Below are 18399 nucleotides of genomic sequence, written 5' to 3' on the forward strand. Positions count from 1 at the left end.
GGGTGCATCACACACAGGAGGCTTGTTTTTTTTCCCTCAAAAACTTTTATTTCCTTTGTGAAACATAAAGGCTGCTTTTGCTTCCTGCACCTTTATCAGCTGTGTTCACACTCTCCCTAGTTTCCTGCCACAGCTGCAACATCTGCTAGTGGCGGAAGGGAAAGGGGAAGCTGCATATCTGCAGAGGGTGCTGACGGATGGGCGGAAGAAAGAATGGGCTGGCCGTGTTGAGATCAGCCTCTGGGGAAGCCACACAGTGCAGTGACCTTAGGGCAAAGTACCATCCTGAGAGCTTAGAGGCAGCAGGGCAGGCTGAGGAATGCCACCATAGTGCAGCTCACCCCTCACTTTGTACGTGAGGCAAATGGCTGGGTTCTCCCCTGCGCCTTCGCCAGACCTTTGCTCAGTCCTCCGGGTGCAGTCAGTGGAGTTCAGAGGACCCTTTTATTTTTTTTTCTTCTGTTTTTTAGGGCCACACCCACGGCATGTGGAGGTTCCTAGGGGTCAAGTTGGAGCTGTAGCCGCCAGCCGACACCACAACCACAGCCACACGGGATCCGGGCCACGCCTGCGACCTACACAGCTCACCACAACGCTGGATTCTTACCGCCCTGAGCAAGGCCAGGGATGGAATCTCATGGATGCTAGTCGGATCTGTTTTCTCTGCACCACAACAGGAACTCCCAGGGGAGCTTTATTTTTTTAACTTAGAAACTTAGAACGTTAGAACATTTGACTGGGGTCAAATAAAAGCTGGGAATGGTGGTGAAATTTTTCCGAGTGAGACTTTAATATATTCTAATTGAATACATGCATACAGGGGCCTGGTTCAGCTTAATGTCAGTAGGTTCTAGTCATTTGAGCCAGTATAATGAAGGGTCAATGTGCGACAGGACTGTCAACTCATGCATGGAAGAACCTGGGTCAAAATGTAGTGAAAACACCTGCCCGGTAGCCATGGGGAAGCCTTTGCCTGGAGACTGAGATGGGCACATTTTGAAGCAATTAATTTGACTTCCTGTCCCTAAGGTTCTACCTGTGGCTGAGGAAGAAAGCGGGCTGTGAAGAAGCAGGGGGGTGGGGGCGCGGGTAGTGTTTGTGCTCAGGCTCCGCTGACTGGCTCCAATGACTGACAAAGCGGGTCGTGTGCTCTGGAGAGGACAGCTGTGCACCTAGCTGGACAGGCCCTGTGATTTCCACAAAACAGCCAAGTTCCTGGTTTTTCCAAGCAGAGGATCAGGAGGGGCAGGGTGGCAATCTTAATGAGGCTGGAGACCACAGAATACCCAAATACCTCTTCTTGGGGCAGTAAAATACTCTAGACACCTTTGGAGAGAAGGGCAAAGTGGGATGTTATTACAGATAAAGTACTGAGAGGTTATTACTTTTTTTTTTTTTTTTTTTTAAGGGCCACACCTGAGGCATATGGAGGTTCCCAGGCCAGGGGTTGAATTGGAGCTGCAGCTGCCAGCCTACACCACAGCCACGGCAATGCCAGATCTGAGCCATGTCTTTGACCTACCCCACAGCTCACAGCATTGCCAGATCCTTAACCCACTGAGTGAAGCCAGGGATTGAACTTGCATCCTCATGGACACTATGTCAGTTTCTTAACTCGCTAAGTCACAATGGGAACTCCTTGAATTAATTTTTAAATGAAGGTGCAAGAACCTGTAGCTTGTAAGAGGCCCACTGTTACATGTGGCCTCCAGAAAAGTTTCCTGGTATTGAGCTCTTCCAGCTCAGGCTCCTGCACCTCCAGACACAGCAGCACAGGACCAGTGCACAGGGGCTGGAGCCAGGCTGCCACTCCCTGTGTAGCCTAAGGCAAATTCACAGCTCTGTGAGCTAAGAGTAATAACAGGATCCATCTCACAGGGCTGTGATTAAATGGAAAACAACAACACAACCCCAACTGATACGCTTCAGCACAGCGTCTGGCACTCAGTATTTAGCAAAATGCTGGTATAATTACAAGGGACAAGGAGCTTGGCATACTCTGCTCCAGTAAAAACGAAAACGTCCTAGTGCAAGAAAACACCAGAAGAGCCAATGCAAAGGCCTCTCGCAAGTGGGGACTGCAGAGGCCTAATTCACTCACACTGGGGAATGACTGTCCTGCTGACAACCTTCCGTGGCTCCTCATCCCATCAAAACCCTCCCTGCCTGTTCACAGTTCTCAATCCTGGTGGGTTCTTCCTTCCCAGGGGACATCTGGCAATTTCTGGAGATGTTCGGGGTTATCCCAGCTGGGGAGGTACTACTGGTATCTAATGGGCAGAGAGGCCAGGGATGTTGATAAACTAAGCACTGCACGGCCCAAAGTGTCGATGGTGCTCAGGCTGAGAAACTCCTACTCCACCCCCTACCACGCACCTGCCCACTACTGGTCAGGAAAGTGCCACCTCATCACCTCTCAAGCCAATGGCTCCTGCCCAGTTTTGCTCATGCTGTTTGCTTCCAGTGTAAACCCCACTTCACTCCAAAACTGAGGCATAATATAGATGGGCTCTTACAGCACTTGGTGGTTCAGTCTTATAGGAAACTAGGGGCTGCACTGGGGTCCATCAGTTCATTGCTTTAACCCAGCAATCTCCTAGCACGTCTTCTCTTATCTGCCCCCAGCAAGGGCACAGTCAAGAGTAAACCCCTGCAACCTGTGATATACTCTTGAAATCTGACTTTTCACACCTTCTTAACCTGGAAAGCCATCCTGAAAAGTGGGCTCGAGCTTAGTTTGTGACCACTGTCCACCTGTCCCCTCTCATCTGTTCCCTTCCTCCTTCAATCTTCCTGGAGAATAGACTGAGTGCTCTCAGACCCTAGAACAAATCCTTCTCCAAAGCAGATAACCAGAGAGGGGCCCAGCCCGCACTGTGGATGGAAGGGAACCCTAGGGACTCCCCGCTGAACATCCTAGCCCGGAAGCCAAGAACAGCTGGGCTAAAGCCTGCACTCCCACACACATCACCACCAGGGAAAGATAAGAGCAGAAGCCAAAGAGCATCATTCTTGCAGGTTCAACGCCCAGCTTCTCAGGGCACCTGCAACGGCTGCGACTGCCTCACCGTGTGGCTGAGGGGCTGTGATGACATGGGGGCCACAGAAGACTGTGGAGTGGAAGGCAATGGGTGCGGATGGGAGGGACCCTTGCACTACTGGCTCCTTCCCAATGGGTGTGGGTTCTGGACTTGCGCTAAGAGGGACTACTGGCTAAATTCCCAACCTTAAGCATCTCACCTGGGGTATTATCCAACAGGCACTGAAGAAGAATCTCCCCTTTCTGTAAGACACTCTCCGTCAGGGGCTGGTGTTCGTCTATATCTTTCTTAAATTGCTTAAAGCATATCAGAAAAGAAGAACAAAGCCTCATTACTATAATTTTGTAAAAGTTATCAAAAATGATCCCTTGCACAGTGGCTCGATTCCCCTTTAACCCACCCAGTCTTCAGAATTCAAGTAAACAGTCCAGAAGTTTAACTTCACCTTCTTTAGGCCCAAGGCAAACAGAGCCAATCCTTTTTTCTGTTTACAGTATGAGAAAAGCAGGGTTTTCTTTTCCCTGGCATAGTCTGGCTCATGAACAGCTTGGAGTCAGGGTTTCCTGCTGGTGCTGCACTCACAGGTTCTCCTTAAATTCACAGGGCTCCTGAGAGTCTTCAAACACAGTCTTGTGTCCTAACGGACTCGGTAAGAGCCACAAGCGGCACAGTGCCCGTGAGCACAGGGAGCTCCCCCCTTTGTGGACCCTGGGCAGGCCTCAGGGAAGCTGTAAGTCTCCTAAACAGCTGCTTTCTTTTCCCCTCATGGTATCAAATCTATAGCTGTTTCTGATGTTCCTTTAGCTGCAAAGATGTAAAGTCAAATTCATGACCACTTTCAGTACTGGGTGGAGAAACTGGCAGTTCACATTTTGAAGTTACAACTTTACTTCTGGATTTACTATATTCCTGCTGACAGTTCTCCTTTGCCCTAATACCTATACTTATTATTTTATTCTTTAGTACTCTGGCTAGTTTATATGCTGCCACAGACTGTGTCATTAAGACAAAGTATGTAAGACAGAGTCACAGTGAAAATATATGAACACAAATGTACGTGCTTACATCAGGTATCTAAGCAGGGGTCAAGGTACCTCATACATATACATGAGTCAAGCGCCATTCTGTGTGGGGTTGACAGTGTGGTCCCACTTTGTGACATAGTTGCGTGCGTGGGTGACACAAGTGGGTCAGGCTTCACTGACCTGCAAGGTATCTCCCAGCTCAGATCTCAACTCTACCCACAAAGCAAGAGAGCTGCTCAGGACCAGCCTGGAAGTTGAGGCACAGAAGGATGCAGTGAGGGAAAAAATGGATGGAGCTGTTTTGACACCTGCTCTGACAGGAACGAGGCTGAGGCATTCTGGAAAGACCACCTGCACAAGCCCTATTAGGGTCATTTCCTCTCTCCTCAGCAGTGCTGCCCTTGGGCCTCCTGGGGGTGTGCACAGCTCTGTACATGCTCCTGGAGGCGGCACACAGAGGACCTTGAGACTAAGCCTTCCTCTCAAGTGCACTCTGGGGGAAGAGCTCACGGCAACCTCTCTGCCGAGCAGGAAACAGCATTCCCACGAGGGCAAGGCCCCTCCCCCAAATTTTAGTTGGCTCCAAGCTGGAAAGCAAAGGCCCTCCAGCCTGGGTGTGGTGGGAGCTCTGGGTTGGATGCTGCCGCCCTGGTTCAGGCACAAGTAAATAATGCTCTCTTCTGCTCAAAGAACTTTTCCAGAAAACCCTTTGTAGACTAGCATCGAGTTCAGACCACAAATACCACCTCTGCTCCTTCAGAAGAGGCGAGAGAGGCTTGACCAACCAGACATGCTAGGAGTCAGCAGGTAGTTCAAAGTTAATGTTAACGCTTAGGGTAACTGATATATTTTATCATCCAGTTTAGAACACTTCCAAGAATGAAGGGGGACCTACTGATAATTATGCCAAAACAGCACCAACTATCCACTATGAATATACCTGTCCCAAAGTCAAGTTAACCAAAACCCACAAAGAGATTTTTAAAATAACAAAACCTAAGAAGAGGCAACCCCTATCCCACCCCCCGCCCCAAAATACCTCGAGAAGCAAATTGAATCCTATTGTTGTGGAAATACCATCAAAATGCCTTGTGTATATTCTGGAGTCAATACAATTTCAACTCAAATCCTTAAATACCAGTCAGTGGTAACAGAACTTTCTGTGATGATGGAAATGTCCCATCTGCTCTGTTCAGTATGGTACCCACTAGACAAACGTGATGACCGAACACCTGAAACGTGGCCAGAACAACGGAAAAACCTGATCTTTAATTTTCCTTAATTTAAATAACCGTGTGAGTGTCTCGTGACTTATCAGTGCAAATCTACACCTATCAACCCCCGAGACATCTGACATCATAAACCACCCTGAAGTATTTCTGACTGAGGATAAATAAAATTTATTTTCTTCAAACTCTACCTGGCCTGGGAAATAACTCACACATGTTACAGTTTCCAGCATTAAGACTCTGACTTCCTAATCAAGTAATTTAGCCCCCGCTCTCATGAGTGACACTCAGCCAGAAGCCAGGAGCACGTATTACCCGGTAAAGCTGCAGAGAAGACTTGAGGCCTGTGAGGCTGGACCTGGGTGGAGTCAGGTGGTCGGTGATGTCGGCTACATTATACAGCCAGCGGATCAGCTCTTCCAGCTGACAGCAAAAGGTCTGTGGAGACAAATAAAAGAACACAGGGTGTTACCCGCAGAACCACTGCTTCCATTTTCAAAAGCTAAAAACACCATGGGAATCTCAGGATACAGACTGTGCACTTCCCAGAGCATCCCTTCACCGAGGCATGGTCTCCTCTCTCCCTGCCCGCCCTATCCCAAGACCTCGGACCCCCACCAGGGCAATGTGCAGTGTGCACCCTGGTTCCGTCTCCACTCAGTCTGAGAAATGCCAGCCCTGCGGGTGGTGACGGAGGAGCTCGTATGAGGGCAGAGACGGGGACAGCCCAGAAGGGGCCCACCTGACTCAGACCAATTCCTGGGAAAAACATGAACATAAACTATGTGACCATGATCATGACTGACTGGATCCTATGATTGAAAATGACAGAATTAAAGCTGCTTGTCCCTGTTCCGATCCCAGGCCTCTTCAGTGATAAGGCCAGATTCTTAACCCACTGTGCCACCAGGGAATTCCCAAAGCTCCACATTCTACAAGCAAGAAACCTCCAAGATTGAGCTGAATGTATCTGGAAAAGTCAAAAACTCTAATTCAAAAAGATACATGCACCCCAATGCTCACAGCAGCATTATTTATAAGAGCCAAGATAGGGAAACAACCTAAATGTCCACTGACAGAGGAATGGATAAAGAAGATGTGGTACATATATACAATGGAGTATTACTCAGCCATAGAAAAGAACAAAAAAAATGCCATTTTCAGCAATGTGGATGAACCCAGAGACGATCATACTAAATGAAGTTAGAAAAAAATCTCACAGGATATCACTTGTATGTGGAATCTAAAATGACACAAACGAACTTACTTACAAAACAGACTCATAGACACAGGAAACAAACTGGGAAAGGGAGGAGGGAAGGACAAATAAGGAGTTTGGGATAAAGAGATACACACCACTATATATAAACAAACAAAGTCCTACTGTGATAGACCATGCAACTACATTCAATATCTTCTAATAACCTATAATGAAAGACAATCTGAAAAATTATACATATATAACTATATATAGTTATATATATAAACATATATGAAACTGAATCACTTTGCTGTACATCAGAATCTAATACAACACTGTAAATCAATTAGACTTCATTTAAAAAAAAGAAAAAACTGAGCTGAAATTCACATCTGCCTAATGCCGACAACCCTATTCCATGAATAATCAGAGCCATCTCCAGACAGTCTTAGATGGTCTGCAAGAGAAGGTTCAGTGGCCAAGAAGTCTAGGGAAATGGTGCATCTGATACTCTCAGCCCTACAGTTCCACCACATTATCAAACTGAAGCTCTAAGAAAATGCTTACTTTGGTTGAGCCCGTATTTCCTAAAGGCAGCCAAGCACAGGCCCTCCTTGTGCAGAGCACCTCTTAATCCTCAAGGCCAGGAGCCTTGCGGAACAGCCTGGAGTAGCAGTTAGCAGCTCAGGCTCCAACCCTTGCTGACCACGAAGGCGCAGGTACCTAACCTCTCATGGCCTTTTCTCTAACTATGACATGAGAACATGTAGAGTGAGAAGGATGAAACAGGAGGAGGTGCAGTACAGTGCCTGGCACATTAGTGCTCAGTGTTACTGGTATTCTTTGACTGCAGCTGCAGCATGCAGAAGTTCCCAGGCCAGGGATCAAATCCGTGCCACAGCAGTGACCCGAGCTGCTGCAGTGACAACGCCGGCTCCTTAACCTGCTGTGCCACAAGGGAACTCCACAGCTGGATTTTCTTATGAGCTTTGTGGACTAGGGGGAAGAAGAGACAAACAAGTAGACGCACAGTCTCTGAAATGTCGTGTTTACCTTCACACACTGCACGAGCGACTCCCTTCCCTGTGCTCCTTTCCCAGGAGGCTGCCCTTCAGCATTGGGATCCAAGAATGCCTGCCGGTCCAACATAGATGGCAAGGAGGTACGTGTTCTCAGTGGCCCAGAGACCCCGAGCGCCTGGCTGCTCACCAGACTGCCCTCCCCCGCAGAGCCCCTTGGGCGGACAAAGGAGCGCAGCAAACAGTGGTTCTGGCCCTCAGGGTTCCCAGACCCTCTGAGGGCAGCCCCAGAGGGAAGCTGGCTTTGGCTGGAGTCCGACGGGAGGGAAGCTGGTCCATCACTGTCCGATACATCCAGGGAGCTCTGCCCTTCGGTGGCGTCAATGGGCAGATGCACCAAGGTGGGAATGGAACCCAGGTAGGAGACCAAGCTAGAAACCTGTGTCAGCCGAGTGGGCAGGGCCAGATACTCATCATCACTTTCCACCTCCTCTTCTGGTTTACATCCAGACTCTGTGCAGGCGAGGCGCCCTATGCCCTGGCTGGCCCCCTTCTCTCTTTCTAGCCTGGGTGAGGGCCGCCCTCTCTCCTGGGTCCTCAGGTGGGGAGAGCCCAGGTCAAGGTGCTTACCCACAGGTGGCCAGTCCTTCATGCCCCTCGGGGCTGGCTCTCTACTCTTCCACGGAGTGTCCCTGCTGCCTGGGGCTCTGGGGGTAGATGTGGGCAGACTACAAGATGCCAACCCCACATCACCCTGCTTTTGGGGTGCTCCAGAGGGCCACTGCCTAAGGCTTGGCTCTCTGGGCCCACAGAATGGCAGAGCAGTGGCCTCGACTGGTGGGCAACTGTGGGAGACGTTAGGGGGTGACTTTAGGGTACTTGCTGGGGAGACAGAGAAGCTATCCAGGTCTACGCCTGAGTCCTGTAGGACAGGGTCTGCCAGTGCACGGCTGTCGAGGTGTTTTGGGAGCCGAGGCCCGGGCCTGAGAGGGTAAGTATAGTCCAGCAGGTCTTCATACTCTTTATTCGGGTTCCAGAGTGGGGAGCGGCGGTCAGGGGAGGGAGGCAGGGAATCCGGCAGCACGCAGGCCCAGTACTCGGCCTGGAAGGAGAGGCGCCTCCTGGCCAGCCCAGGAGCATCGCTCCCCGAGGACACAGGCTGGGGCGACCACTGGAGCCGAGGAGCAGGCCCCACCACTGAGGAAGCCACCGGCGGGACGACCAGCTCCAGGGAGGAGACCTTGGCGAGGGGGCAACCCTGAGGCTGCGCCTTTTCCTGGAGACCCTGGACACTGCTGCCCGGGGATGAGGCAGAGCCGCTGCAGCTGGAGGACTGAGGTGTGGCAGCACCCGGGCTCATGGAGGACCTCCATTGAGACGGGAACGGAAAGCCTGAGACGGGGGACTGTGGGCTGAGGTCCAGCACCTGCGGCGACTCAGCTGCGGATGGGTCATCTTCGGTATCAGCATCATGGCCTGAGCAAAGAGTGGTGGCTCTGAGAACCGTGCGAGTCTGAGGTAGCTCCTCGGAGGCAGAGGGCCTGGCCTCCATCTGCAGCACAGGAGGGAAGGAAAAAGTGAAAACAAGGCAGCCAAATAAACCTCTTTCCTCAATGACAACTCAGGAGTTTTCTTGGGGGGCCCAATTCTGAGGAAAGGGCTGGAGAGGTAGAGGCAGCTGGTGCGAATCAAACAGCGTGTGTGCCGCTGCGGAGCAGACTGTCTTCCTGAACTGATCCCACCCTGTCCTTCCCAAGGCTCTTCCTCCGCAGATGCCTGGTCTGTGAGCGAGCAGATCACAAATAGCTCGGGCGCGCTGAAGCTGGACCACGGCCTGGCCTTGGAGCAGCGTGTCCTGGGCAGACAGGACCTCAAGCATTCTGTCACTGACAGGAGGCACAACCAAACCCGGCCCTCGGGCCACACACCAGGCCCCACCCTGCTCAGCTCACACCACGGGTGACTGAGCGGCAGCCCAATGAGTCATTCCCCTCAGCCTCTTCGCTCCGGATTTTTAATAAGCTCAATGAAGAGCCTTCCCGGGGGTGGGGGGTGGGGGGCAGGACAGCACAGTGTTTAAGGGCACGGGCTCTGGAGCCAGACAGACCTGACACCAGCACCTAACTGCCAGCTTCCAGACGTCTGACTTTAAGCCTCACTTCCCTTACCTGTAAAACGGGGGTAGTGACAGGACTTCTTCCCCAGGACATGAGGATTAAATGAGCTCAGGGTGAAAAGCTCAGGCTAAGAGCTCAACTCTGAGCCATGTTACAATAACAAGCACAGACTCACACTCAGGAACAGCCTTTCTGTGCTCGCTCCCTTGCTGCTCACCTCGCTGTACCCTGAGCCTCGCGCAGGCCCTGGCACCCAAGCGGGCGGACCCAGCTTGTGTTCTCCCAGTCACGCTCAGGACCTCTTCACAGGATGGGGCTCTGTGGGGACAGCATGTGGCAGCCAATGCCACAGTGACCCAGAGGAGATCAAAGCCATTCCCATGAAAGGCCTTGGCAAGCAGAACACAACAGGAAGTGAGAGCTGGGAGGGACAGGTCACTCAGGTAACCTCCCCAACTATACCGAGAACCCGAAAGATCTGGTGACTCGCCTGAGGTCACAGAGACAGGGAGACTCCCTGTTCCATGTGATTCCCACGAGGCAAGGCTGCCCTGCAGTCGGGGAAATGCTCCTGGCCCGGGGACAGTGCTGCCCACTACAGGGGCTCCAAGGTGCTGCCAAGTTCCCTGGGTCCCAAGGGGACACAGTCTCAGAGTCCTGAGGAGCCCACAGCTCAGGACCCTCCTTCCCCAAGTCTGCTCAGGGGCCCCAAAAAGGCTCCACATCACGAAGTCAAAAACAGGACATGGCTCCCTGTGTCCCAGCTCCCCTGGCCAGAAGGTCTTGGCCACAGCATCCCTGATCTTCCAAAGGTCACCAGTCACCCTCCTGAGAAACAAGAGATGCTGTGGACAGAGCCCCCTGCTGGCCCCAAGGCCCAACTCTCCACGTGAACCTGTGAAACAGACACCATCACACCCAGGCTCGCCCAATTCCCCCCTTGTTCAGGGCCTGGAGAAGCACGTAAGATGGTGAGACGCTGGAACGTACTCAGAGGCCAACAGCAGCAGTAAGGCTAGAGTACTGACTTAGTACTTACCTGGCTTCCCAAGGAGCACAGGTCTCCAGCCCCCAGGCCGGCAGGGAGAAGCAGGTAACCGAGAGCAGGCTGAGACCCACCCACTACCGGCTCCCTGCTGGCCCCGCTGGCCTGCGGCTGGTAGGCTCCAGAGGGGCCCGGGCCAGCCCCACCGCAGCAGGCAGGGGCAGGGAGCCCCTCAGCACCCCCGGCAGGGGAGGCGGGCCCTCCCTCAGCTTCCAGGCGTGGCGGCTGCTGCCGGAGCACCAGCCTCGAGGGGTCCAGTTCCTGCTCCCTGCGGCTCCACCTCTCACACGGGGCCTTCGTGTCGGCAGATGCCTCTCCCTCCGCCTTTTCTTCTCCCAGGGCCATTGAGATGTCCCCAGGTCAGGGTTCCTCTGACGCTTCAGGTCCCTACAAAATGGGAAAGGGAGAGAGAAAGAAACTTTCTGCATCCATGTCCAGGAAACGTTGCTTTTTACTAATGATTAAGACTTTTTTTTTTTTTTTTTTTTTTTTTTGTCAAAGAGAAAAGAGAATAAATGATGGCTTCTTCCTCTGAGAAAAACAGGTCTGGCTCTTCCTCAGCCCCAGACCCTTCCAAGGGGACATAGGAGAACATCATTTTATCCTCCGCTTTCCTGTGGCTGGGAGCAGTCTCAGCAGCAGGTGCCCAGAAGGATCAATGCAGGTCCAAATCAGGGTCAAGGCTTGGTCCTGCCTGAAGTCTTTTGGGTCCCTGTCTCCTCAGCCCAGCCCCACTGGGTAAGGGGCCCGGCCTAGGCCTTCCCTGTGCTGGCCCTGCAGCAGCTATTGTCACAACACTCCTGGCAGCAGGCAGGCGGTTCCAGCCTGGCTCTGACCACCCTACACCAGGCCTCAGCTGAGCCCAGGGGCTCTCAAGGTGCCTGCTCTGCCAGGGGAGGAGGCAGGACCCCCTCAGCAGAAACCATACCCTAGGCTGTGGAGCACGTGGGCAGTTCTCACTGCAAAGACAGCCAGCGATCAGAGAGAGCAATCTCCTCCTGCTGGCTTGGTTTACAATTAACATGGTAACTGAGGGAAGCTGGGGAAAGCCAGATGGTTGACAGGGGTAATGGTCACACAGTGTGCATGCCTGTGACAGAACGAGATGGGGACCGAGAAGCCCACCAGGCCAGCGGCGGGCAGGGAGAACCAGGCTGAGCGCTCAGGGCGGGAAGAAGGAACAATCAGAGAGCTGGATGTGAAAACAGAACCATTCCGACAGGAGCTTCAGGAGGGAGACTCTCCCCACCCTACCCCCCCCATCCAAGTGAGTGTACGGGCAAGGGCTCTGCTGGGAGCGTCCTGACCGCCTGACAAGGCTCCAGGCAACCAGAAGCAAGCCAAGAGCAGAGCATGCATGTCACACGCACCCTCACAGCCACCACGTGCATGTGGACTAATCAGAACTGTTCTGACAGGTACCATAGACTCGAACATAAAATACACTGCAGACGTAAATCGCCCTCCACCCTTGTCCCCATGCCTCACAAAAACACGCCAGGGCAACACAGGGCATGATGACGGCACCTGGTGCCCAGGGCCTGCCGAGTGTCAGCTAGCGTCATGGGGGTGGGGGTGGGGGGGACAGAGCGGTGCAACACGTCACCTTACAAGGAACAAAGGAGTCCAACAGAGGAAGAAAAAGCAGCCAATTTTTCACATAAGTCAAGAAAAACATTTACTACCAGATACTCTCACAAAAATGGGTAACTAGTCTAATTTTGTGTGTTTCTCACCTCTTGATGCACATGTGAACACAAAAAGCTATTTTATCCTCCCCCCCTTTTATAGGAACATAGGAAAGGATACAGGACGCACTGTTCAGAATTTTCAGAATCTTCCTTTTCTTTTTTTTTTTGTTTTTGTCTTTTTAGGGCCACACCCATGGCATATGGAGGTTCCCAGGCTAGGGGTCGAATCGGAGCTGTAGCTGCTGGCCTACACCACAGCCAGAGCAATGCCAGATCTGAGCCATGTCTTCAACCTACACCACAGCTCAAGGCAAGGCCAGATCCCTAACCCATTGAGCGAGGCCAGAGATCGATCCTGCGTCCTCACAGATGCTAGTCAGATTCGTTTCTGCTGAGACACGACAGGAACTCCACTTTTCTTTTTTAATGAAACATCTTGGAGATCTTTTCTTAGCAATACAGAGAGCACCCTCCCTGTTTTTACCACTGCCCAGCACCACACTCCACTGTAAGGATGCGCTCTAGCTTGTTCCACCAGTTCCCTACTTACGGGTATATATGGTATTTCCCAACTTTTGCTATTACAAACGCCACTGCACATGTGCCAGCACACCCCCAGCAGAGTCAGAAGAACTGCTGAGTGAAGGGGACCTGCATGTGTACTTCTGATGTGTGTTCTACAGCTACCAGGTGGCATCAGTTTACATTCCCACTGGTAGACCGAATGGGTGCCCATTTCCCACAGGTGGCAGGCCCTCTTGTCCTCATTTCACAGAGAGGGAAACCTCTCAGAGTCAAATCCAGCCTGCATGACTCCAGAACCCAAACTCTTTATGAACCAACTGGGGGACAAGCTACAAAACAGGCACACAGAGAAGAGGGGAGAGACTGGTTAAAGGGACAAAGAGATGAGTGACCAAATCCTGCTGAGAAGGATTTTCATGCAGCCACATCCTCACCTGGTGGCTGTTTAAGAAACTGCACATGAAAACGCTTACAGGCAAATTGTTTTCACAATTATGGAAAAAGCTGAGCCCATGGGCTGGAAAACTAGGGTGGAAGCCGAATCTAGCCTATAGCCCCCAATTTCTATTTCTTGCTCCATTTCTAGAAACTCTCTCAATGGCTAGAGTCAGGCCTCGAGGTGCGGCTAATCCCCCTCTACCTTCCTGTTCCCATCCACTAAAGGGGTGGTCTTTAGACCAGAGACTGGAATAAGATGATGCTGGGGCAAGAGAGGGGTGCAAACAATGCTTCTACCTTTGTTCTCCTGATGTGATCTCTAATCTGTGTTCTCTGGATCTCATTATTTTAAAAAAAAAAGGTGTCTGTTTATCTTGGGAGTGAGTAGTGAGCTAGAATTATAAGCTCTGCAGAAGGCACCTCTAGCTAACTTTCAGGTATACACACCAACCTGAACTAGACTAACAGTGTTGCCAGAGGCCCTTCAGCAACCAGGAAAGATTTGAAATTCAATGATTTTCATAGAAATGGTACCTCTGAAAAGAAGGATTATAGGTGGTTATTTTCTCCACCTGCATATGCAGTCCCTTCATAATCTTACTTAGGAATCTGCTTAACAAATCAATTTTCCCCACACCACACAATTTTTTTATGAGAACTAAGACAGATACATCTGAAAGAAAAAAAAAAATCCCTAAGTGTTCATTCCAAATTGCATGTAGAGTACCACAGAATCCAAAGAAAGAGAGAAGTCGACTAGGACAGAGATAATCAGTGGACATGCCTGGAAGTCATGACTGCTGAAGACATCCATCATGTCAAAGAAAACATCAGCCTAGTGCTACACGAGCTCTGGATTTCTAGGGCTCCACTCTTGCCCTGCGATGCTCCACTTTCTGCAATGCTGCCTGAAAGTCCGGCCCTTGTTTCCAGAGTCTAGATTTTACACATCATCTTTCCTTCTAAGCCTCTCGGGGCGGGGGGGGGGGGGATTCTACTCAGACCCTTCCAGGAATACAACACTCCCTTTTCAAAGCAGCCAACAGATAGCTCAGGTGAAAATTACTTGCTAGGCTGTCAGTAACTTTAAACAACCTACATTTCCACATGGGTACTTCCTGCTCTCTGATCATGTATTTTAACAGAGTTCCTGGAGGCCAGCAGCTCTGCAGTGGGCAGAGGCCTCCGTCAGCCCCCTTACAAACAGGGAAGCAACAAACAGGAGGTCGGACTAAGTGAGTAGAGGGCTCAGAGCACAGGCCATGAACAATGAATCCAAGCCTCCCATCTGAGAAAGGTCTGTACACACCAGTTCTGCCCTGTGCTTGGCCAAACCAAGAGACAAGCCACATAAGCTTTAGAATATGCTAGGGACCACCCAGACTTTGGTATTAAAATTCATTTTCGGGATAGACGGACACAGTATGACCTACCGGATATAATTAGTAGTGATACAGGCTTGGCTTACTCTTGCCCTACAGTAAAAATATGCCCCCATATCATGCATGGGATCACACTAACTGGGCAAGTTGGACACCTAATCTTCCTGGTACCTGCTGCCCCACCGTCGTGCAGGCCTGTCACAGCTGCCAGGGCTCCCTCCCACACACTGCTGATCAGGATGGAGAGTAGAGGACTGGGAAGAGAGTGAGCGAGTGAGAGTGTGTGTGTGCAGTTTGTGTGTTAGGGGGTTAATGCTTCTCTCTCACCTAAACCATTCAAATGTAAAAATAATCGACTTAGGGAATAACCCTCCTCTGATCAAGGAGACTTTTCCCAGGACTCTTTAAATCACAAGCTCCCTTTCAAACAATCTGAATTATACCAGCTTTGCTCAGGAAGCTGGGTTCTGGCCTCTCTCCGTACCTGAGTGCACAGACACACCTGTACCAGCCACAGAGCCCAGGTGTGGCTTGACAGAGCCAGCCCTGCCAGTTTAGGGAACAAAGCCTTGAAGTTTCTTGCTGTTTTTCCAGGAGGCCACAGGGGTAAATGGTAAATGCCACACAGGGAGTGGCAGAATCTGGCCAGAGAACCAAAGAGACTCTCATGCTGCTCTTTCTCTAGAACAGGAAGCTGCCCACAAGGAAAGGGGGGGAGCAGTGGGATAGGACCCAGCACTGTCATGTTGCTGGAAGGCTTCAGGGGGAACGAGATGGACAGAAGAAAGCAACTTAAAAGCAGAAGCCAGTCCAGGCATGGGAGGCAGCATGAAAGCCAGTAATGATATATGTAGGGGCAGACAACAAAAGGGGCAGTCACGAGAGGCCCAAGCCAGCCCTGGCACAGTGGACTGGGGGGTTTCAGACTGGGACACTAAGGACTAAGAGCAACTGCCACTCTTCCAGCTCCCTCCCTGGCTGTCCAAGCCCTGAAGTCCTTTAGATCAGCCCTGTCTCTCCCTGTGGGACAGGTTACCCTGAGTGCTCTGTCCCCCTCCTCCGCAGGTGAAACCAAGCAACGTGAAGAGGAAGAACAGGTTCAAAGCTATGAAGGGGTAGGCTAGTGTCCCACGGCTGGGTGACAAGTTGTGGCCATCTTCTGGGTCCTCAGCCTCAGCACCCCCTTTTCCCCCCACTCCAGGGCTGCTTCCCTAGGGTCAGAGTCAGAGAGTCCTCCTGGGCCCTAGGAAGAGCAGTGGGTGCCTCTAATCAAAGCGGCGGGAAGGCTGTCGCCAGATTGCTCTCCCCTTGCTTTCCCATGTGGACACTCACCAGCTGGCTGACTGACTGGGGCCACGTCACAGCAAGACTAATCTACCTTGTCATGAGAGGTCTTTAGATGGCCTTCAAAGAGAGGCAACTGCCACATGGACAAGGAGCTCAACTGAACTTCTAGTCCTCATCCCCCCACCTCCAAGCTCTCTGGCCTCCTGAGCAGTCAGTGCATTGCTGCCCTCCAACAAAGCTCAAAGTATGAGGATGATGGGGACTGAACATGTCAATCGACTGGACCCTATTCCAGAGCAAGGCCGAAAAATAGCTCCCCTATAACAAAGGTCATTCCCACTGTCCAAAGAACCTGGCCCTGGACCACGCAGCTGCAGCTCCACAGGCCATTGCTTTTACTGTACTGACAGTTTTCTGTGAGTCCATGAGGCCACGTGTATGAAGGCTGATATGAACCTTACTGATTTTCAGAAGAAGCTATTAAGAATGCTCCTCAACAAGACAAGGACGCCCACTCTCACCACTTTTATTCAACATATTATTGCAAGTCCTAGCCACAGCAATCAGACAAACAAAAGAAATAAAAGGTAACCAAATTAGAAGAGAAGAGGTAAAACTGTCACCGTATGCAGATGACACGATACCACACATAGAAAAAACCCTGAGGACTCTTAATTGATCAATGAATTCAGCAAAGTAGCAGGATACAAGATTAACATTCAGAAATTGGCTGCATTTCTGTATACTAACAACAAAACATTAAAAATAAACCTTTCAAAACCACACCAAAAACGGTGGGATCAAGATGACAGAGGAGTCAGACATGGTGCTCACCTTCTCCCACAAACACATAAAAAAAAAAAAAAAACCCATCTACATGTACAATTCACACAGAACATCTACTGAATGCTGGCAGAAGAACTTGAACCTCCGAAAAGGGCAAGGAACCCTCCATATAACTGGGTAGAAAAGGAAAAAAGAATCAGGAGGGACGGGCACTCCTGAGAGGGAGCTGGGAAAGAGGAAAGGAACCCACACCTTGGGAAGCCACCTAACTTAGATCAGCTGAGATGGAGGGAATTCAAAGCTGCAGAGAACAGTGCAGCAGCTGGACTGAGAAGGGAGAGAGCCATAGAGACCAGCAGTACCACATCCCAGGACACCACAGCCTGAGACGCTCGGAAGGGGGCTGGGTGCTGAGACTCAGGCTCTGGAGGTCAGTTCTGGGAAGAGACAGCCTGAGGGACTAGGGAGCAGTGTGCCAAGGGCTGTGGAGCAGAGCGCCAGAGCCAAGGGAACCTGGGAGGAGGTCTGGGCCCACAGGAGAAGCAAGGCACCATTGTTGGGGAGGGCGAGAGGAGAGGAGTAGATTGCCATAGGAATATCTTTCTCTGTGCAAGCATGGACTCCTGGAGGGCAGGGCTACAGGCAGCGAGGCGCCTCTTGCTCGGGCTACAGGAGATAGGCTCCTCTTGCACAGGCCACAGGTGGTGGCACTTGCTGTGCAGACTAAGTGTGACAGGGCACCTTCTGCGTGGTCTACAGGTGTCAGGGGGCAAACTCAGTCATCTCAGACTCCAGAGGTGGGCATGGCCCAATACCACTAGGGGTCTGTGAACAGGCACCACTTACGGCCCCAGTCACTTCAGAGGTCGACATAGAGGAGGGCACTGCAACCAAGCACCATTGTTGCTCTCACTCCCCTGGGAATGTACACACCCTGCCTCTGCCACACACTCAAGGCACCACCTACACTTCACAGGGCCCTGCAACTAGGAGCAGCCTGCACCAACTTCCCGTGGGTCCTTGCCACTGCACAGCACCCTATCAAGGGGATGACAGCCTGTACACATTGAGGAAAGTGACAGTAAGAATCCCAAAAAAGCAGCCCTCACACCAAAAATAAATAGTAAGCCCTCACGAAATACCCAGAGGTGCCCTCATATATAAATACCCCTACAAGACAACAGTAGTTTGTTTCCCTAAACTCAGAGAATAAGAAAAATACAAGCAAAAGGAAGAAGCTCAGGAACCATTCCCAGTTAAAATAGGAGACTCATCTGAAGGAGCAAACAATGAAACAGGCCTCTGGAGTCTCACAGATACCTAGTTCAAAAAGGAGACAGTAAAAATACTGAAGGAGTTAAGGGTGAATATGAAGGAACTGAGAGCAGATATGAACAGTAATACAGATTGCTTTAGGAAGGAACTAGAAAATATAAGGAGGAGCCAAGAAAAACTAGAAAATTCATTTGCAGAGATGTAAACTGAGCTAAAGGCACTCAAGAGCAGAATGAATAACGCAGAGGAACGAATTAGTAACTTGGAAGATAGAATGATGGAAATCACCCAATCGGGACAGCAGACAGAAAACCAAATGAAATAACATGAAAGCAATA

General features: G+C 51.0%; 1 protein-coding gene across 3 annotated transcripts in view; it reads right to left on the minus strand.

The window, feature by feature from the left end:
• The window catches only part of CEP68 (centrosomal protein 68), a 63324-nt gene that overhangs the window by 5642 nt on the left and 39283 nt on the right, over nucleotides 1-18399 (minus strand). For all 3 annotated transcript variants that reach the window (XM_021087448.1, XM_021087449.1, XM_021087447.1), the window contains exons 2-5: nucleotides 10672-11064; nucleotides 7550-9067; nucleotides 5611-5733; nucleotides 3241-3337 (exon numbers count right to left, since the gene is read on the minus strand). In XM_021087448.1, the coding sequence (XP_020943107.1) occupies nucleotides 3241-3337; nucleotides 5611-5733; nucleotides 7550-9067; nucleotides 10672-11022 (2089 nt within the window). In that variant the 5' untranslated portion in view covers nucleotides 11023-11064. The remainder of the gene's footprint in view (nucleotides 1-3240; nucleotides 3338-5610; nucleotides 5734-7549; nucleotides 9068-10671; nucleotides 11065-18399) is intronic.

Source organism: Sus scrofa, chromosome 3, assembly GCF_000003025.6.
Source record: "Sus scrofa isolate TJ Tabasco breed Duroc chromosome 3, Sscrofa11.1, whole genome shotgun sequence".
Taxonomy (NCBI): domain Eukaryota; kingdom Metazoa; phylum Chordata; class Mammalia; order Artiodactyla; family Suidae; genus Sus; species Sus scrofa.